The following is a 21,870-nucleotide window of genomic DNA, read 5'->3' on the forward strand; positions in this document are numbered from 1 at the left end:
TGTATTTTTTCCTTGTCACTAAGCAGGGAACTCCTTGAGGGCAGGAGCTCTACTGGTCCTGTTTTCTACTGTATTCTCACCACAGCGCCTAGAACATAGTAGATGCTCAATAAATATCTGTTGAATGAAAGAGAATTCAACTCGGTTAAAGAGACCATTTCTTGGAATAGTCTTTCTTGATCACAGGCAAATTAGCAAAAATAGACTTCAAACTTCATGAGAGTGATGGCAGGGGTTGAGCATGTATATGGATGGATAATAAATGCCCAGGAACCAAGGTAAGGAATATTTCTTGGAATGGGTGTCTAGGAGAATGTGATTTCTTTAAAGAATTGCTTGGAGCATAATCTGATGGATGCTCAATGGTTCTCTCAAAAACAAAGGCAGAAAATTGCCTCATCTCTTCTGTGCCCAGGAGAACTAAAAGAACAGCTCTCAGTTAGGCAGGGCCAGGAGAAAGGGGGTTCAGGGTTGGAAAGTCATGTGAAGAATGCATTAAGTACAGTCAGAGTGGAGATGTTAAGCCAGGCTACAATGACCAACGAGACTTGTTATTTGACCACCTTTCCATAGGGTAATAGTCCCTGGTCCTTTACTCTGGCAGTAAAACCTTCCCCACCCTGTAGGCAGCTAGCTGAGTCTGTGTTTATGGAAAATGGTACAGAGAAGGGTCTGAATATTCACTGGAATGACTGATGCTAAGGCTAAAGCTCCAATACTTTGGCCACCTGATGCAAAAAGCCAACTCATTGGAAAAGACCCTGATGGCTGGGAAAGATTGAGGGCAGGAAGAGCAGAGGGCCACAGAGGACGAGATGGTTGGGCGGCATCACCAACTTGATGGATATGAGTGTGAGCAAACTCTAGGAGATGGTGAAGGACAGGGAAACCTGGCGCACTGCAGTCCACGGGGTCACAAAGTGTCAGACGTGACTGAGCAACTGAACAACAACAACAGAGAAGGGCCCTGATAGAAGAAAAGGTCAGGAGAGGTTCCAGCGTAGGTCTTCGGGGAAGAAATGTCCAGGACATTGGGTTTAAACTTAATCAAGAAAATAACCCTAGAGAGTCTTCAGTCAGGTGTGCCAATACCATCACATTTTCACTCAGGACTGTTTTCAAAACACTGAACAATGAGCTCTTTATTTGTGCTAAGTAAATACTGAAGGGGGTCAGCTTTACTGTCTCACGTTTTTATTACCGTCCATGAGAGAGAAACTCAAGGGCAAAGTGGCTTATACCATGAACTCAACATGTGTGTGTTTTCAAATTCTCTTTTACCTTTCAGAGGTCATTTTCTCAGAGGCAGAAATTGTGGCTTATATAGATTTTTCTTTCATTCTGGGCCTGGCCTATTGTGGATTGTTGATAAATATTATATATGCACAGAATGATACTGCAAAATAAAGATGTAGTCTTGAGACTTAAAAAATGCCCACTCAGGATCAAAGAAGTAAAAGCTTCACTTCCACACACCCTCTCACTGCCAGTCTGGGTCAAGAGAGGTGCACTGAATTGACCCTCTGCTGTGCCCCAACTGCGCCCACTGCCAATATCCCTTGGTAGGGAAGTCTGCCATTGCACTCAACAGCCCATCACTCTCGTGGGAATTCTTTATAGTAGACCCATATGATGGGAGTCTGCAATCATCTAAGAGCAGAGGACAACAGAATTATCCAGAAGATTCCAAACATCAGCTCACATGCTTAGATTTACTCCCATAGAAGAACTCTTCAATCTGAAGTTAAAAATAGTCACCCAAGTCATTGCTGGTCCAGCCAGTCATGCACACCCACAGTTGCCCATACATGCTTTACTTTAGGATTTATATTCAACCCAAGGTCTGAAGTAGTAAGACAATGTTTACAAATGACATAAATTCTGCAGAAAAACAGGCAGCATCCCTGATAACCATAGCATGCATGATCCTCCAGATAGGCCGTGAACAGAGACCCTGCAGAAATAGTTCTTGAACACAGGTTATTTACTAAAGGGACAATGGAAACATTCTAAATGTGATTTATTTCTGCAAGAGCTTAGTATTCAAGGAGTCAACTGAAATAAATTCCCATTGCACGGGCGGACAAACCGCCTATAGGGAGCTTCCCGTGAAGCCCAGGGTTGCTAGCTCTCTAGGACCCCCTGGAAGGACATGTGGATCCACGTCAGTCTCCCCGTAGTTATCAACCAGAATTACAGTGAAGTTCTCCATTTTAGGTCAATTCTCAGCCTGACTACTTTATATTCATCAAAGTACCATCAGTCAAATAAAATATTTTTAACTCTTTACATTTTAAATACTGAAATGAAGAATGCAAAATTTATAAATATAAATTTGTCTTCTAGTACAAACATATGACAAGACTTCCATACAAGCAGCCACCGACCTGGAGGCCTCGTATCGGAATGCAAGGAAAACACCAGCTTCCTGGTAACGTGTGAGTTTTCCTACTTTAAGAGACTCAGCAGTAATAGTGCCTTAATCTTAACCTCTCTTCTAAGAGGAGGAAGAGGTAGTCTACTGAACTGGTTGGTCACAGGCCCCGGGCCCAAGAGGGCTCTGGAGTCAAGTTCTAGATTAGCTCCGGTTTCTGAATCCTGGCCAGTAAAATGCTCAGGGAGCAGGAGGCAAGGAAGTATATATTAAGCATTTGATGACTAACAAATTCAACGTATTTTTGGAAATGTTGGTTTTAACCTACTTAGGAAGCTGAAGTGTGGAGTCACAGCAAGTGTGGAGGCCCAACACCTTGCCCTGAGAGTTCCCTCGTCACCGAGGGCTGCTGAAGGGGAGGGTGAAAGACTCTGAGGGCCCAGCTCAGACATGTGAATTCAATTAGCTCTGCACATCTCGGTATGCGCTGAGCATTCCGCAGACCTTTCTCCCGGGCTTCCTGGAGGTGTGGGGTCATGCAGCCAGTGTGGGCAGCTGAGGTGCACCTGAGTCATCTCTCTCTCTAGACCCTAGAAGCCACCTCCCCCGCACCCGCCCCACCCCACCAGTCTCCTGGAAGACCTCCCCCGGAAGCACTTCTTTCCAGCCTTGCTCTCAGCTCCATGTGCTATCTTATCCCAATTCTTAGGGATATTCTCGGCCCCAAGTCAGTGCTTGATGAGGGGAGGAGGAAGGGCTGCCGTGTTTTCACTCTCTCTCTTCAGAGTGCTATTTCTCTCCTTGTCTCTGTCCTCTCTACCCATCTCCTGCAAAACTCCAGTAGTGGGCAGAATACTGACCATGCCCCTCCCCAAAGCAGTCTGCCTCCTCATCCTCAGAATCTGTGAATGTGTCACCTCACATGGCAAAGGGGACTTACAGATGCGACTAAATAATCCTGAGATGAGGAAAGGAACCTGAACTATCCAGGTGGATTCACTGAGTGGATCCCGTGTCATCACAGGCATCCTTGCATAAGGAAGTCAGGAGGATCAGAGTCATAGAAAGACATGTGGTGATGGAAGGAAAGGAGAGAGACAGAGAGAGAGAAGGGGAAGAGAGGAAGGAGAGAAGAGAGAGAGATTCTAGGCTGCTGGCTTTGAAGATGGAGAAAGAGGCCACAAGCCAAGGAATACAGGGGCCTCTGGAAGCTGGAGGCCACAAGGAAAGAGACTCTCCCCAGAGCCAAAGGGAACCAGTCTCCAAACACCTTGACGTCAGTGAGACCTGTGTTGGACTTCGAATACTCGGAACTGGAAGGTAACACACTTAGCATCGTTTTAAGCCACTAAGTTTGCGATCATTTGTTACAGCAGCAGCAGGAATTGAATACAGCTCCCAAACACAAATGTATTATACAAACGGCAAAAGTAGGCAACATGTGAATGGGGCAGGGAGGTCTCCCAGGGCCTTTTCTCCTCTTGCTCCTCACCTCTTCTGTCTGGTGTGGCTGCAGTCTTGGCCCTGGCCCTGTGTCAGCATGTGTCTGCATCCACCTCATCTCTGACCCCAGACCCACACCCCTGCAGGCAACACCTCCCCTACCCAGGCAAAACTTGCAGCAAAGGTCACACACAGACTCCCTTGCCCCTTCTCCTCTGGCCATGCTTCCTTCCGGGCAACCAGACAAGAGGCGCATCCTAGCTTACACACCTGAGATCACAGAGGGTCAGAGGCAACTCACGAATCTGACATAGATGCACCTGGCTCAACATCCAGGCAGGGAAAGTGTGTTCACTGACATAATTACTATGGAAAACACGTGTGAAGCATTATACCCAGGCGGGTGCTTTGGATGCAAACTTCCATGTTAGAGATTCTGCATGTCCCCAAAGACAAAGACTCAGATTCAGGGCTTAAGGAATGAGACCTTTAGAAAAAAAAAAAAAAAACACCCGCACCTGCCTCTAGCCCTTGTTACGACAGGAACCAAGATAAACACCAGTTTCCAAATTTCCTCTTACAAAACAACGCTGGTATTACTGTTCATGTCTTACTAAACACCTTAGATGCTCTAAGAGAGGAACTCCTGGGCCTGAGACCCAGGGCCGCCCCCTGAGGCTGTCCACAAGAAGTATGCTCAGGAACACACAATGTGAGTGGGTGAAGTAAGAGGTAGATGGTGGAGTGGCTGGTGTTGACCACCAGCAGAAGCAGTCACACCCCAGTGTGCACACCTGTGCTGAAAAACTTGCAGAACAAATCACTAGAAGGACAAAAGTTTTGTAAATCTCTCCTCTTAGAAACTTAGTTGAAAATACCTCGTGTCTTCTCAAAGGATAGTTGGGCTTTGGTATTTCCTGTACAGAGCAAATCATGGGCCAAATTGGGAGAGATTTTTTTTTTCTTACATAAAAAGGCAAGCAATGTCCTCCAGGATATCTTTTTGGGAACCTGAGGCCTCACAAAATGAGATGAGAAAGCTGCTCATTAGATTCTCCACTATCTTTCACATTTCAGATGCACCCAAATGAAATAAACCAGTCACAAAAGAACAAATACTGAACAGTGCTTCTTATATGAGGTTTCTAGAGCAGTCAAATTCATGGAGACAGAAAGCAGAATGGTGGGTCCCAGTGGCTGGAGAGGAAGAAATGAGGGGGGTTTATTTTAATTTTTTAAATGGATGTGAAGTTTTAGTTCTGGAAGATGAAAAAAATTCTGGAAATGGTTATTGGTGATGATTGTTACATCAGTGTAAACTTAATGTCACTGAGCCACACTTAAAAATGCTTAAAATGGCAAATTTTATATTATTTATATTTTACCAGAAAACCTTCCAACCGTATAAACACACACCCACACATACACACAATCACACCCCACAACTCTACCACGTGCTGTTTCCTCACACTGAACCACAGCCAGAATACCTCAACCGTTTCTTATTTTGAATGAATCCTTTCACTGGCTGCAAAGCAGAAAGTAAAGAAACAGGCATTTCCAGGAGCACCGGGACCTTGGAACACCTGGCCCTTGGAACACCCGGCCCTTGGAGCAGCGGCCGTGAGGGCGGGGCTTCTCAGGATTGGCCGAGGGGCAGCCCCTCCCTAGAAAGTGAAAGTGAAAGTCCCGTCCGACTCTTCGCAACCCCATGGACTATACAGTCCATGGAATTCTCCAGGCCAGAATACTAGAGTGGGTAGCCTTTCCCTTTTTCAGGGGCTCTTCCAAAACCAGGGATCGAACCCAGGTCTCCCGCACTGCAGGCGGATTCTTGACCAGCTGAGCCACAAGCGAAGCCCCTCCCTACCTCGTTTGAAAGTGATGCTCAAGGTCGCAGCGCTGCAGCACCTCGGTGCAGTGCTCCGTGAACGGGCAGGTCACCAGCAGCTTGTTTAGGAGCTTGTTGACCAGGATGTTGGATTTCTTGCAATGCTGCAGAACCAGAGGCTTTCGATCCACGGGGCAGAAGTCCTTCTCCACCAGGAAGTTGGTGAGGCAGACTGTACAGTAGGTGTGGCCACATGGAGTGTCCAGAGGGTCCAGAAGAGCTTGCAGGCAGATGTGGCAAATGAGGTCATCGTCCACATCTTCCGTGTAGGTGTAGAAGTGGTTTTCCTCGGGGGAGTGGGCTTGGCCACACACCACACACAGGGGTTCAGGGCTGGGATCCGGGTCCTCTGCGGGGTCTGGCTGGTTCATGGTCAACTGGGAGTGGGTGGAGCAGGATGACAGGAAACCAACCCCGGAAAAGAAAACAGTATTTCCTCCAGAGTAAATCAAGATCTTCTAGGAGCCATCCACAAACCTGAAAGAGAACAAGACTGCTCATCTATCTTGGTTATGGACGTTAGGCGGTGCTGCCAGTGGACAGAACTGAGCTGTGACTAGGAAGGCCTGGGCCGAGTGACCACTTGGTGACTGACTAATGAGACCTGAAGCCTGGCTTCTTTATGCCTCAGTTTAACTACCTATCTTAGCAGGAATAATACTTACCTTTAATTTCCTCATATTAGTGCAGAGAAAATTATTTGAGTGAAATCTGAGAATGCCCAGAAACAGGCCCTAACAAAACAGATCAGTGATTTATAAAATTCTGTGTCAGATCATGACAAGAAGAAAAAGTTAATGCTCTGATGGCTTTCTCTTATCTCTCTTCACTACCTTTCTCTAAAACCCAGAAAATAAAGGACACCTCATAGTCTTCAACTAAATCATCTGAGAAGAAACAAGCATGATGATGATGAAAGCATTGTTTTCTTCTGTGTGCATTTCATTTATTCAGTCATTTCGTGGTAAAGGTGTTTCCAGAGCCACGCTGCCTGTAACAGTCTTGCCATCACTGTGCACCAATGATTTAAGTCTCTGTTTCCATGTCTGTAGTGGCTCAGAGGTTAAAGCGTCTGCCTGGAATGCAGGAGACCCGGGTTCAATCCCTGGGTCAGGAAGATCCCCTGGAGAAGGAAATGGCAACCCACTCCAGTACTCTTGCCTGGAGAATCCCATGGACGGAGGAGCCTGGTAGGCTACAGTCCATGGGGTCGCAAGAGTCGGACATGACTGAGCGACTTCACTTTCACTTTCACTTCCATGTCTGTAAAGTGGAGATAGTACTGTAATGGCCTATCTCAGAGGGTTGTTGTGAGAAGTAAATGACATATGAGGCATAAAACACTTTAGAATTATGCCTGAAATACAGTAAGTGCCCAGTAAGTATTAACTATTCTTACATATATTTGTTACTAAAGTCATTCTGTCTCCAGCTGAGCTCATTTCACCTGGAAACTGAAAGCTATAGTGCCTCTCAGGGGTCTTTTTGCTTTGTTCTCATAGTTCACTTTCATTCAATTATATATATATTTTCAAACTAGTAGAATATTATCACACTATGTATTTTCCTTTGGTGAAAAGTGAGAGTCACTCAATTGTGTCTGAATCTTTGCAACCTATGGACTATAGCGTGCCAGGTTCCTCTGTCCATGGAATTCTTCAGGCAAGAATATTGGAATGGGTTGCCATTTCCTTCTCCAGGGGAATCTTTCCAACCCAGGGATTGTGAACCTGGGTCACCCACATTGCAAGCAGATTCTATACCATCTGAGCCACCAGGGAAACTATTTTTCCTTTGGTATAGGAGTTTAAAGTAGAGATTTCAACATGCCTGATCAACATCTAGGAAAGTCTCCTGATCAGTCAATAAACATTTTTTTCTTTGCCTTCAATATTTTTTATTAATGAGCTGCAGTAGTGTGAGATTAGTGACAATGATAATCAAAAACATCTGATTTCAGTAAGCATTTTGTGAGCACCAATCTTGAGCAAGGTAGCAAATTGGCTGTGTGGGAGACCTTCAAGAGAGCTTTAAAGGACATGCCTACCCTCTTGGAGTCCCCAGACCTTCCCAGGGGATGTGGACGTGACCAAGCAATGAGAAACCTAGGTAAGCAGTGCAGACAGAGGTCAGCATTAGGGGACTCAGGGTCAACACTCATGACAACGAAGAATCCTGTAGTATCCCAGCCCTCAACTCAACTTTCTTCTTTTCCGAAAGTAACTAAAATGACTTTAAGTTTTCCGCAGAAACGTAAAGACAGATGAACCACCTAACAGGAAACTGGCCATGTTTTGAAACAGCACAGAAGTCATAAACTGCTTTACAGTTTTTTTCTTTTCCAAGTAAAGTTTGAGGTTGTTTGTATAAACGTAGCCTTATCTCAAAAAGAAAATACATTGACTTCAAACTTGTACTGAGTCAGCTTACATTTCTGCACTGTGTTAACAAGCCTTGAAGAATACTCTGGTCAAGAGGTAGAAGTAAAGTGCCCCAAATGTGAAAGCGTGTAGAAATCACAGACTTTTATTTAGCATCAGAAGAGATCACAGGAGGCAAAAGTAGAGGATACAGGAGGGGGTGAAGCTGTTTATAGTCAAAGTTCATAGAAACCTACACAGCTGCTATTTGTCCTCAAGGCTCAGAGAAGATATTGGAACCACACAGGAAATGCTTTCAGTAGCATGAAAAACAGTTCAAAAATAAACATGAAAATGGAAATGGGCCACCCAAAAGATTATCATCTGCTACAGGAAAAAAAGTTCACATATTTTGAACTAAAACCCTATGTCTTTACCACTTAGAGTTGGGTCAAACCCTCCCACATATTCTTTCTCATTGTGCTGAACGGAAGGGTGATAGGAATGTAGGTGGTAGCTCTGCTCCGACTGCTGTAACAACAATGTCACATTTCTGGGCCGCTTCCTCGTTGGTGAAAAGGTGGAATTGGACCAGATGTTTGGTTTTCTCACTGTGCTCTGGAAGGTGTGTCAGATGCCTCAGGCTCTTCCAGGGAAGGGAAGGGGGATGGTAGGCTGTGTCCAATTTTCCACTCCATCCAGACCCAGCTCCACTTTCATCTCAAGCATGAGGTTCCTCATAAGATTCTTTTCAAAGGACCATGGCTTAAGGAAAACAAAAACCAAAAAAAATCCTCTGGACTAGATACTATGAAATTCCTTTCAGAAACAGAGTCCTATGGTTCCATGCTAATATAACAGAGGTGTTTTCTTGGGGTATTTTAGGGTGGTTGGCTTTGGGGAATTTTTTTTTTTCTGGGGCCTATATATATATAGTTATGTTATTTCATCCTTACAAATCCCCAGGGACTTTGTTTTTAATTTAACAGATGAGGAAACTGGGTGTAGAAGGTAAGTAACTTGCCAGTTACACCAAAAAAGAACAAACCAGCAGGGGCTCATAACTCCTTACTGCTCTTCACAACATTGCTACTTTTCTCCCAGCATCTATCTTGACTAGGACCAGTCAGAATCCAAAAAAAGTAAAAAGGAAAGTGAAAGTCACTCAGTCATGTCCGACTCTTTGAGATCCCATGGACCATGGACTATACAGTCCATGGAATTCTCTAGGCCGGAGTACTGGAGTGGGTAGCCTTTCCCTTCTCCAGGGGATCTTCCCAACGCAGGGATTGAACCCCGGTCTCCCTCACTGTAGGCAGATTCTTTACCATCTGAGCCATAAGGGAAGCCCAAGAATACTGGAGCGGGTAGACTATCCCTTGTCCAGCAGATCTTCCCGACCCAGGAATTGAACCAAATATAAGAGCCCCAGGAAATTATAAGGTTAAAAATCCCTGTAGGCCCCATTGCAGATGGAGTTTTCCAAGATCTCTGAATAAAAAGATTCTTCCACTTTACTGAGTGCTAAAATGCCTAAGACAGGATAAGTGGATTGGAGTAAGCAAAAATGGCAGATTTAGCTCCAACACCAATTTGTTTTTCTTTTCATTCTTTTTTTATCTGAGAGCAATTTGAATTCCCTGGCACTTAACTCTTGTGAGTAAACCAGATTCTTCATATAATATTAATGTAAACACTGCTGTATATATTTTTCAACTTTGCTTTAGACTAAATAAAGCCTATATGAATAGACACAGATTATGAGAGAATTGGCTAAAAAAGCAGTTTGGGTTCCAAGAAAAGAACTAGGTAGACTTTAAAAAGTATGATTAATATAATTTACTTGATGTTTATTTCCAGTTTACATCTTATAAATATGTATGATGTGTCATGTTTTTGGACATATATGTGCCTTGCTGATGAACTGAGAAGAAATTATAGAAACTCATTAAGGCTTAAAAGGTAAATTTTGTCCCCTAAGAGGGAGCAAGAGGGTCTGTCCATACACGTTAGTCTGTATGTCAGCTGTCAGCAATCTGGTCCTAGCTGGGGTAAAGAGAAAGGGATATGCAAGATGGCTTTTTTGCAGTTTGGAGGGAGAAAAAGCAGGAAGTAGATCCCTTCCCTGAGTATGTGTAGGGGTGGGGTGGGTATCTTACTCTGCCTTGATACAACACTCTTGTGACTTAGGAACCATCCTTCCTCCTTTTCTCTGGTTTGGGGACAACAGAAGCCTGACGGGACGTTTGCAGAGACGTGTAGTCCACCAATATCATGCCAGGAAGTGCCCGGAAAAATGACAATGTCCATCTCTGTTTGTCCTTAATCCCTGCTTCCTTTCCCACTACTTCATCATGCCTGCAATCTGTCCAGAAGTTCTTCTACCTAACTTTGAAATTCTAAACATCTGTGGTTGATAACAAAGATACGTTTCAGAGCAAATGTGAGTCAGCACCATCTGCAACCAAGAGGCTCATCAGAGGTCATATGCACACTGTCACCTGCTCTGGAAAATTCAATAGCCTGGAAACTTAGTAGCCTTAAGAGCAGCCTTCAGGAGGGCGATTAAGAGGTACAGACTTCCAGCTGCAAAATGAAGGAGCTTCATAGTTTATGAAATCATATACTCAGTAATGATATAATATATTCATGTGGTAACATATTGTAACCAGATTATTGTGGTGATCATTTTGTAATGCATAGAAATATTGAGTCACTACATGTACCAGGAACTAGCATGGTGTTATACTTCAACAAACAAACTTGTAAAAAAAAAGATCATATTTGTAGTTACCAGAGTGGGGGGAGAGTTAGAGTGGGTAGATGTAGTCAAAAGATTAAGAATTCCAGTTAAAGGATAGATCGGAGAAAGCAATGGTACCCCACTCCAGTACTCTTGCCTGGAAAATCCCATGGATGGAGGAGCCTGGTGGACTGCAGTCCATGGGGTCGCTGGGAGTCGGACACGACTGAGTGACTTCACTTTCACTGTTCACTTTCATGCATTAGAGAAGGAAATGGCAGCCCACTCCAGTGTTCTTGCCTGGAGACTCCCAGGGACGGGGGAGCCTGGTGGGCTTCCGTCTATGGGGTCGCACAGAGTCGGACACAACTGAATCGACTTAGCAGCAGCAGCAGCAGCAGGGATGTGGGCGTCCCTTGTGGCTCAGTGGTACAGAATCTGCCTGCCAATGCAGGAGACACAGATTCAATCCCTAGATCAGGAAGATCCCCTGGAAAAGGAAATGGCAACTTGTTCCAGTATTCTTGCCTGGGAAATCCTGAGGACAGAGGAGCCTGGTGAGCTACAGTCCATGGGATCACAAAAGAGTCAGACACAACCGAGCAACTAAATAATAACAACCTACTAAGGAGGGAAAGTTTACATATTGACCAAAATTTTTTTTCTCTGGAACTCACCTAACCCCTTCATGGGTGCCATTTAGAACATGTCTAATTCCTTAAATCCATTTCAATTATTTGAAGACAGCCCCCAAATTTTCCCATAGGTTCAGCAGCCTTAGGTGTGTCTGATATTCCTTCAGGTTTCCAGACTCCAAGAGCCTGACCACACTCTTCTGCAAGCTCTAAACTTATCAGTGTACTTTCTGCAATATATGGACAGCCTCCAAGACAGAGTGAAATGAGAGTAACCAACTGCTCCCATATCCAAAGACTGCATCTGCTTTCTTGGTGGCAATACATACCTTGGCTGTTACTGCAGTCCTGCCAGGGCTGAGCAGGGGACATTACACTGAGCCCTGAAGGAAGCTATTAGTAATTCTTGGCCACAGAAGTGAAAAAAAAAATTAAGGATAATGAAGTAGAGAAGTAGATGCTTTAAAAGGCAAAAGCAAGGGCTTGGAGCAGTTTAGAAAATGCAATGATATTTACTGGCATTAGCTAGATTTCTATAAACAAAATAAAGTCCTTAATGGCCAAACAGTTCCAGTATTGGAATTCTCAGCATATAATCTGATCTGAAGAATGAATGGTATTTGGGGAATTTGGGGCTCTCCCATTTGTTTGTAAGCATTCCTTTATTTTGACAACTCTTGGTATTTTACAATATCCTGACATATATAACACAAGGGAAATGGAAACCACTTTAAAAAATGGTAAACCTGAGATAATTTTTCCCATCAGGATAAACATTGATGAGCTTTCACTGAAATTCACTATTAATGAAAAAAGGGAAATAGGGCCAAGGGCAGCTGATGAAGGGGCAGGTGATGGAATAAACTAGAAATTCTGCAACTCCAAATGCTCTGTACCTCTTCCTGTCCAGCTGCTTTAAAAAAGAAGAAGATGCACAAGTGCTTGAGAAGGAAAGTGTACCTAAGGAGGCTTACTAGCCAGTCACCTTGGAACATTAGGCTTCTCCATTTATCTGCCAGAAAGCATTGCTTATAGAAAATTCCTACTTAGCCTATGACAAACACAGGAAAAAATCCACTGAAGACATTCCTAAATAACAGATACACTTATCCCACCAGTGCTGCGTGCTCCACATTGCAATATGTAGTGTGTGCTTAGTCACTCAGTCACGTTCGTCTCTTGCAACCCCATGGTCTGTAGCCCGCCAGGCTCCTTTATCCATGGGGTATTTTTCCAGGCAGGAATACTGGAGTGGATTGCTGTTTCCACCTCCAAGGGATCTTCCCCACCCAGAGATCAAACCCATGTCTCTTGTGTCTCCTGCATTGCAAGTGAATTCTTTACCACTGAGCCATCGAGGAAGTCCCTATGTTGCAGCCTAAGGCCAAAGGAGATATGAGTCCTGATATACATGTGTATTTTTTAATGGTTAATTTCCCCTAGATCATTAAAATAATTGAAAAAACATGGGAAACATGAAAAACACATATATTAAATGTACAACATTATTTTAAGTTTAAATATTTTATTTATAATAAAAACAAAAAATTTTCCCCCATAGTTTCACTTTCCTGGCTTTAAAGGAAGCAAGCCCAGCAATACTATTTTCAAAAATCTACCTATTCTTTTGTCTGATTTTCAGCTGAGGAAACTGCTGTTTGATGATCTTTTTTGACTAAGTGATACCCTTAAATAATCTTTAGATAATTTGAGCTACTGATCCTTGTATTTATTTAAATGTTAATCATTTGTCATCATGGATTTTTGCATTAGCTTTGCTTTTTTAAAATAATGCATTAAAACAGTACTTATCATGATTACCAGGGTTTTGGGGGCCCCCCTAAAATTTACACCCAAAGGTGAGTGCTGCATTTGCCTCACCAACTCATGGCCCTGTGACTGTTGTTATTTCAGAGACTCAGGTAGAGCTGTGTGTTGAGGCCATGGTTAGGACTCAGCTCTGCTTCCAACTACCTCTGTGGGTCTCAGTATTTTCCTTGCACCTGCCCTGATTCCCAGTCAGGTGCAAAGGAAAAGGCAAAGAATTACAACCTTGTCACAGGTGCACCACTAAATTTAACCAAGGTCTAAATTGATCTGACTGATCATTGTATTGATACATGCTTGATAGAGGCACCAGGTGAGCAATCTGCTGACGGGTTCATGAGGCAGGAGGAAGAACTTTCTTCAAATGAGAGGAAGAAAATGTAACCTAAGGCCAGGTCCCCAAAACAATCACAAGACAACTGAATCCTGAAAGAGCTTTGATTTGTGAGTATATAAGAGAGCCCATTCAAGTAATAGAAATAGTTCTCTCAAGGAAGGACACTGTATGAACTGTTGCTATACGAACAATGTGAGACTTGGCCCTACTTGGGGGAGAGATAAATTAGGAGGTTGGGATTAACACTATGCCCCACTATATATAAAATAGATAACCAACAAGGACCTACTATATAGCACAAGGAACTAAATTGAATATTTTTAATAACCTATAAGGTAAAAGAACCTGAGGAAGAATATACATGTATATATAAAACTGAATCACTATGTTATATACCTGAAACTAACATGATATTGTGAATCAACTACACTTCAACTTTTAAAAATTTTTTTAAAAAATGAATTAGCCTTTAAAAAAAAAAATGAAACTGAGCTTAAGGTTTTCCTGTTGTTGATGATGTTTTAAAATCTGAATGAAGCTCCACAGGGCAGAATGGCTGCAGGGCTGGTTTTGAACTGGTCACTGAGGCCATGTCTCAGTACAGAGACAGTACAGATCACACTCACAGTCAGAAACACTGAAACTGTGAAGACTAGATATACAGCCACTGAGGAAAAGGGTGGGTGGAACAATGCCAGTAAATTCTTGTAACATCAATGGCCTTGTCTCCGTTTCTACAATGATTTTCAGTCCAACCACTGCCCTGGCCCTGGCTGCAACACCTAAATTAGATTATTGGGGGAAAGGAATTGCCAAGGTCAGGGCAAACTCTATCTTTCTCTATTCAGTTCAGTTTGGTCGCTCAGTCGTGTCTGACTCTTTGCAACCACATGGACTGCAGCATGCCAGACCTCCCTGTCCATCACCAACTCCAGGAGTTTACTCAAACTCACGTTTATTGAGTCAGTTTTGCCATCCAACCATCTCATCTTCTGTTGTCCGCTTCTCCTCCTGCCTTCAATCTTTCCCAGCATCAGGGTCTTTTCAAATGAGTCAGTTCTTCCCATCAGGTGGCCAAACTATTGGAGTTTCAGCTTCAGCATCAGTCCTTCCAATGAATACTCAGAACTGATTTCCTTTAGGATAGACTGGTTGGATCTCTTTGCAGTCCAAGGGACTCTCAAGAGTCTTCTCCAACACCACAGTTCAAAAGCATCAATTCTTCGGTAATCAGCTTTCTTTATAGTCCAACTCTAACATCCATACATGACTACTGGAAAAACCATAGCTTTGGCTAGATGGACCTTTGTTGGCAAAGTAATGTCTCTGCTTTTTAATATGCTGTCTAGGTTGGTCATAGCTTTTCTTCCAAGGAGCAAGTGTCTTTTAATTTCATGGCTGCAGTCACCATCTGCAGTGATTCTTGGGAGCCCCCCAAAATAAAGTCTGTCGCTGTTTCCATTGTTTCCCCATCTATCTGCCATGAAGTGATGGGACCAGATGCTATGATCTTAGTTTTCTGAATGTTGAGTTTTAAGCCAGCTTTTTCACTCTCCTCTTTCACTTTCATCAAGAGGCTCTTTAGTTCTTCACTTTCTGCCATAGGGTGGTGTCATCTGCATATCTGAGGTTATTGATATTTCTCCTGGCAATCTTGATTCCAGCTTGTGTTTCATCCAGCCCAGCGTTTCTCATGATGTACTCTGCATATAAATGAAATAAGCAGGGTGACAATACAGAGCCTTGATGTTCTCCTTTCCCTATTTGGAACCAGTCTGTTGTTCCATGTCCAGTTCTAACTATTGCTTCCTGACCTCCATACAGATTTCTCAAGAGGCAGGTCAGGTGGTCTGGTATTCCCATCTCTTTCAAAATTTTCCACCATTTGCTGTGATCCACACAGTTAAAGCCTTTGGCATAGTCAGTCAAGAAGAAGTAGACGATTTTCCTGGAACTCTCTTGCTTTTTTGATGATGCAACAGATGTTGGCAATTTGATCTCTGGTTCCTCTGCCTTTTCTAAATCCAGCATGAAGATATGGAAGTTCACAGTTCATGTACTATTGAAGCCTGGCTTGGAGAATTTTGAGCATTACTTTACTAGTGTGTGAGATGAGTGCAATTATGCAGTAGTTTGAGCAGTCTTTGGCATTGCCTTTCTTCGGGATTGGAATGAAAACTGACCTTTTCCAGTCCTGTGGCCACTGCTGAGTTTTCCAAATTTGCCAGCATATTGAGTGTAGCCCTTTCACAGCATCATCTTTTAGGATTTGAAATAGCTCAACTGGAATTCTATTGGGCTTCCCTGGTGGCTCAGATGGTAAAGCGTCTGCCTGCCATGCAGGGGACCTGGGTTCGATTCCTGGGTTGGGAAGATCCCCTGGAGAAGGAAATGGCAATCCACTCCAGCACTCTTGCCTGTAGTGATGCTTTCTAAGGCCCACTTGACTTTGCATTCCAGGATGTCTGGCTCTAGGTGAGTGATTATACCATCTTGATTATTTGGGTCATGAAGATCTTCTTTGGCTAGTTCTTCTGTGTATTCTTGCCACCTCTTCTTGATATCTTCTAGGTATTAAGAGGGTTAGTTAGGTCCATACCATTTCTGTCCTTTATCGAGCCCATCTTTGCATGAAATATTCCCTTGGTATCTCTAATTTTCTTGAAGAGATCTCTAGTCTTTCCCATTCTATTGTTTTCCTCTATTTCTTTGCATTGATCACTGAGGAAGGCTTTCTTATCTCTTCTTGCTATTCTTTGAAACTCTGCATTCAAATGGATATATCTTTCCTTTCCTCCTTTGCCTTTCGCATCTCTTCTTTTCACAGCTATTTTGTAAGGCTTCCTAAGACAACCATTTTGCCTTTTTGCATTTCTTTTTCTTACAGATGGTCTTGACACCTGCCTCCTGTACAATGTCACAGACTTCCGTCCATAGTTCTTCAGGCACTCTGTCTATCAGATCTAATCCTTTGAATCTGTTTGTCACTTCCACTGTATAATCATAAGGGATTTGATTTAGGTCATACCTGAATGGTCTAGTGGTTTTCCCTACTTTCTTCAATTTAACTCTGTATTTGGCAATAAGGAGTTCATGATCTGAGCCACAGTCAGCTCCCGGTCTTGTTTTCGCTGACTGTATAGAGCTTCTCCATCTTTGGCTGCAAAGAATATAATCAATCTGATTTCAGTATTGACCATCTGGTGATGTCCATGTGTAGAGTCTTCTCTTGTGTTGTTGGAAGAGGGTGTTTGGTATGACCAGTGTGTTCTCTTGGCAAAACTCTATTAGCCTTTGCCCTGCTTCATTCTTTCTTATTAAACAGTGTAAATTTACAGTTACATGTTAAATTATGGATAAGTTGTATGAGACTTGCAGGTATCAAAGTGCCATCATTTTTTTTTTTTATAAATACCAACTTTGAATTAAGATATATAAGAGGCTAGACAAATGCTCTGGGGGCTATACCTTAACTTACATTTGTAGTGGGGTGAAATTAGGGGCTTTAATGGGCTTCCCTGTTGGCTCAGAAACATGACTGAAGCAACTTAGCACACTGGTGACCCAGATGGTAAAAAACCTGCCTGTAAAGCAGGAGACCTGGGTTCAATCCCTGAGTCAGAAAGATGCCATGGAGAAGGGCATGGCAACCCACCCCAGTATTCTTGCTTGGATAATTCCATGTACAGAGAAGCCTGGCAGGCTAGAGTACATGGGATTGCAAAGAACTGGACATGACTAAGTGACTCACACTTCCATTTCCAGGTACTTTAGTGATCTAAATAAAAATAGTCATGCACAGGATAAAAGCTATCTTCAAACTAAGAGCCTGGGTTGGAAGTGGAGGTGGGGAGACGAGGGTGCCATGTGCCTTGCAGGGGAAAGAGGACAGAGGAGGGCAGGTGTGTATGGGCTACAAAGGTCAGGGTTAGCTCTGCTCCTACTTAATATCTAAATCACCAGTCTCTAGAGAGAGTAATTCATTAATGCAGTCTGTGAATGACACCTGTCTGTATAGTGTTGCCAACACTATAAAAGACAGAAAAAAAAATGCAAATGGTCTTTAAAGAGGTTGAAATATAGTCAAGAAATTCAAGGAAAATTGAACTAAAAGGAGAACATGTGATATATCTGGAGTCAATAACTGAGAAGATAGATGTTCAGAAAATGAGAAAAACAAGGGGAGTGTTAAATGAGAAGAAACTGAAGTTTTAGAAGTCAGTGATGGACTTGCACAAGCTCCTTTTGGAAAGGAGCTTTGTCTCTCTTGTCAGAAGACTTTACTGCCTTTCCCCTGGGGTGTCAGGGCACACCTTTCAAACTTGGGTTTGTTTGTAAGAACTCTGGCCCATAAAAGATGTCCTTCTGCTTCCTGGTCTACCAACATATTGAGATGGAATTGACCCCCTGCCAACAACAAAATGAAAGCAGAATATTCTGCATTGACCAATGGCTCATGGCTCTTACAGTCAGTTGCCACAGGGTCCTGGGCAGGGCTGATGTCAGATGAGAAGTATGGTAAAGAAGCAGACTGGCCTTTTTACACTCAAGACTGAAAAACACACTTGTGCTGTGCCATGCTTAGTCGCTCAGTCATGTCTGACCCTTTGTGACCCCATGGACCACAGCCCACCAGGCTCCTCTGTCCCTGGGGATTCTCTAGGCAAGAACACTGGAGTGGGTTGCCATGCCGTCCTGCAGGGGATTTCCCCAACCTAGGGATTGAACCCAGGTCTCTTGCCTTGCAGGTGGATTCTTAACCATCTGAGCCACCATGGAAGCCCAAGAATACTGGAGTGGGTAGCCTAAACATACTTAGGAAATGCTTTTTTTTTTTTTTTTTTAACCTATAACCAAGGTTTAAGGAAGAAAGGACAAGGTGGAGGAAGACATTTAAGTGCTCAGCATATCTCTACTGTTTCAATTCTATAGGTATTTACCTTTTACGTGCCTGACTATTGCTGCTGCTGCTGCTAAGTCGCTTCAGTCGTGACCAACTCTGTGCGACCCCATAGACGGCAGCCCACCAGGCTCCCCCGTCCCTGGGATTCTCCAGGCAAGAACACTGGAGTGGGTTGCCATTTCCTTCTCCAATGCATGAAAGTGAAAAGTGAAAGTGAAGTCGCTCAGTCGTGTCCGACTTCTAGCGACCCCATGGACTTCAGCCTACCAGGCTCCTCCCTCCGTGGGATTTCCAGGCAAGAGTACTAGAGTGGGGTACCATTGCCTTCTCTTGTCTGCATTTCTGTGGGAGTTCCCATAGGCAATTCAATTTCATCCTCAATGAGTTTTTCTAATTAGGAAAATGGAGCTTTCATATAGGAAAAAACAAACAAAACAATGTAAGAAAACACACAATAAGTACGGTCCTCCAAAATAGGAGCCAGGGACAAGTGTGGAGGAAAAGGAGTGAGAAAGCAGTGTGGCATGGCTCAGAACAGTCAAGGAAATTTCTTGGAACAGATTGTCCTTAGGGAGGGTCATGAAAGATAAATGAAATTTGGGAAAGTTGGAAGAAATCCAGGCAGAAGGAAGAAACTGAGCAAATTCTTCAAGGAAAAGGAATCCACCCACTGGTGTCTGGTGTTCCCACATGTCTGAGATCCTAAAATTATTAAGAAGTCACAGGGATTCGAGTTGGGTGATAATCTTAGATTCTCACCAAGAGCAAGAATCCTCTTTATGACATGCCGGGGGATGACCTACCAGCTTCTGTTTGAAATATCTCCAATCATGGGCTCAGGGTTGAGTGGAGGAATCACTTCCTTAGCCAGAATACCACCTATCTGTTAAAGCAACCTAAGATGACCTTCACTGATTTGTTTTTGTAGATTCATCATACTAGTGACTGTGAAAAGATTCAGCAGGTCTTTAGCATATAAAGCACTTAACAATTGTATTTTGAACTTTGAACATAGGAATAAATAATGGTAGTGGTGAAGGTTGCCAATTCTGTTTCTCCCTGCCTGTACTTTGCCCAATATTTCAATCTCTAAGTAGATAAGGAATTTCATCATAAGAAGTGGGAGGGGCCTACGTGTAGGATTGTCCCTCCCAAAGATATGCCCACATCCTAACTCCTAGTACCTGAGAGTGTGAACTTAGAAAAACAGTCTTGTCTTTGATGATAAAATTAAGTTAAAGATCTTGAAATGAGATCATCCTGGATTATCTGATTTACCCCACATCCAATGACAAGTGTCTTTTTAAGAGACAGAGGAAGAGAAAACATAGAGGAGATGGTGATGTGGCGACAGAGACTGGAATGAAGCAGCCACAAGCCTGGGACACCGGGAGGCACAGAAGCTGAAAGAGGCAAAGAAGGATCCTTTTCTGGAGCTTCCAGTGGAAGCAGGACTCTGCCAATGCCTTGATTTCACAGTTCTAGCTTCCAGAATTGTGAGGAAATAAATTCATGTTGTTTTGAGATGCCAAGTGTGTGGTAATTTATTACCGCAGCAATAGGAAATGAATACAGGGCTCTGTATACCCAGAAGGGGGTACACATTCCCCATGATCTTTTCCAATGCTTCTCTACAGGATTTAGGGACAATATGGTGAGCGGCAGCCATTTAGACATCTATTAATACATACTTCTGGATAGCAGTTCTGAGCTACTATAAAAACCTAATTTTCTTTTAATCCATACCTAAGTGAGAACACAGATGTCTCCAGAGATGACTGTTAAACCAAATTTCTAGGGCCCCAAGGGAGAAAAAAGAACTACAGGTAGAATAGCTGAGTTTGTGTGTGTGTTGTGGAAGGCATAAGACAAGCATAATGATAATAGTTAATGAGGAATCTGAAAACACCAGATGACTCATGTGTTAACGTGAGTATGCTGGAGCCTAAACATGTAGCGTACTAGTCAAAAACGGCCACGTGACTGTGAGAGCAGTCATCAGCAAGTTATGTAAATCATCTCAACAGATAGCAATGACATATTTAGACCTCACCATCATATATGTATTATTGCCATGCTCCATGCCAAGAGGCTATTAGAGAAAATTCTTGTAGAGTTTCCACTCTTTGCTATTGATGAAGTCTTTTCCATCCCTGTGACAAATGCTTCAAACACAAGAAGCGACCAAGAGTCACTGGAAAATAATGGTGGAACTGCAGTCCACACATTCTAAGTCACATATTAATAATATATATATAAAAGATCTCTGGTTAATTGGGGCAGAACTTAGCCACTGACAGAAGTGTATTGTCAATCCACCATGTCAAAGAGTGTGGCTCCCTAAACTGGAAGGAGGGGGAGGGGATGAGGTATTCTTCTGGAAAGGCAGACACAGAAGGGCAGGATGAAGAGAACAGGAATAGAAAACCACAAACCTCAAATTTGGGGGTCATCTTTTCTATCCTCTACTTGAATCCCAGGAATCCCTTCTCTCCCCTCCTTTTTAGATTATATTTTATAATGTAAAATAAAAAACATAATTATTACTAGTTAATGAGCAGTTCACTAAGTGCAAGATACTATGTTGGATAATTTTCATGTATTTTCTCAGTTAATCTTTAGAATGACCCTATGAGATCTGTGATCTAATCTTTATTGTACAGATGAGTGGTATGTGCTACTAAAGAGATGCAAGTCTTCTTTGTCATTCGTTCATTCAGTAAACATGTGAAGTTGCTCAGTCGTGTCCGACTCTTTCGGACTCCATGGACTGTAGTCTACCAGGTTCCTCCATCTATGGGATTTTACAGGCAAGAATACTGGAGTAGGATGCCATTGTACTAGGTACTAAATATAGCAAAAAACAACCACCTTCAGACAGGGAACTCAGTGCACTGCAAGGCAGTCTACTGGACTTTTAGACAACTCTAATTCTTAGAAAGTTCTGCCTCATGTTGATCGGAAATACATCTGTGGGTAAGCAACAGGTCACTGTGTTGTCCTCATCTTAGAACCAAAGAAGAGGAAAAGATGAATGGAAGAAGTTTATAGAGGAGAATCAACATTTCTGTTTCTTGTTTCAGCTCAGTGAAGTTTTTGTGCTTTGCAATTTGTATGGCTTTCATGTAAACCTTTATTCTTTGGAGATAATAGATGGTTAAATCCTATTAACCCAGAAAGAGTGACGTAGTCTTCCTTCCAAATGGTTTTGAAAAGCCCATGTTATTTAGAGGCCCTGTCAGAGAACAATAAATTTGCCACCCACATAAAAGTGAGTCTATGCGGTGCCAGCACACAAATATCAGGATGAGTTACATACATCAGAGAGTCCACGAATGCCGAGGCAAGGGGGAGGAC

At 43.0% G+C, this 21,870-nt stretch overlaps 1 protein-coding gene and 1 non-coding gene across 7 annotated transcripts in view; one reads left to right on the top strand and one right to left on the bottom strand.

The window, feature by feature from the left end:
* Positions 1–21,870, bottom strand: part of LNX1 (ligand of numb-protein X 1) — a 190,863-nt gene that overhangs the window by 105,556 nt on the left and 63,437 nt on the right. For all 6 annotated transcript variants that reach the window (XM_070791430.1, XM_019962749.2, XM_019962748.2 and 3 more), the window contains one exon: positions 5,688–6,185. In XM_070791430.1, the coding sequence (XP_070647531.1) occupies positions 5,688–6,079 (392 nt within the window). In that variant the 5' untranslated portion in view covers positions 6,080–6,185. The remainder of the gene's footprint in view (positions 1–5,687; positions 6,186–21,870) is intronic.
* On the top strand, positions 15,912–15,983 carry TRNAG-GCC (transfer RNA glycine (anticodon GCC)). Its single transcript has one exon. It is a non-coding gene; the product is annotated as a tRNA-Gly (tRNA).

Source organism: Bos indicus, chromosome 6 (assembly GCF_029378745.1).
Source record: "Bos indicus isolate NIAB-ARS_2022 breed Sahiwal x Tharparkar chromosome 6, NIAB-ARS_B.indTharparkar_mat_pri_1.0, whole genome shotgun sequence".
NCBI classification, from domain to species: domain Eukaryota; kingdom Metazoa; phylum Chordata; class Mammalia; order Artiodactyla; family Bovidae; genus Bos; species Bos indicus.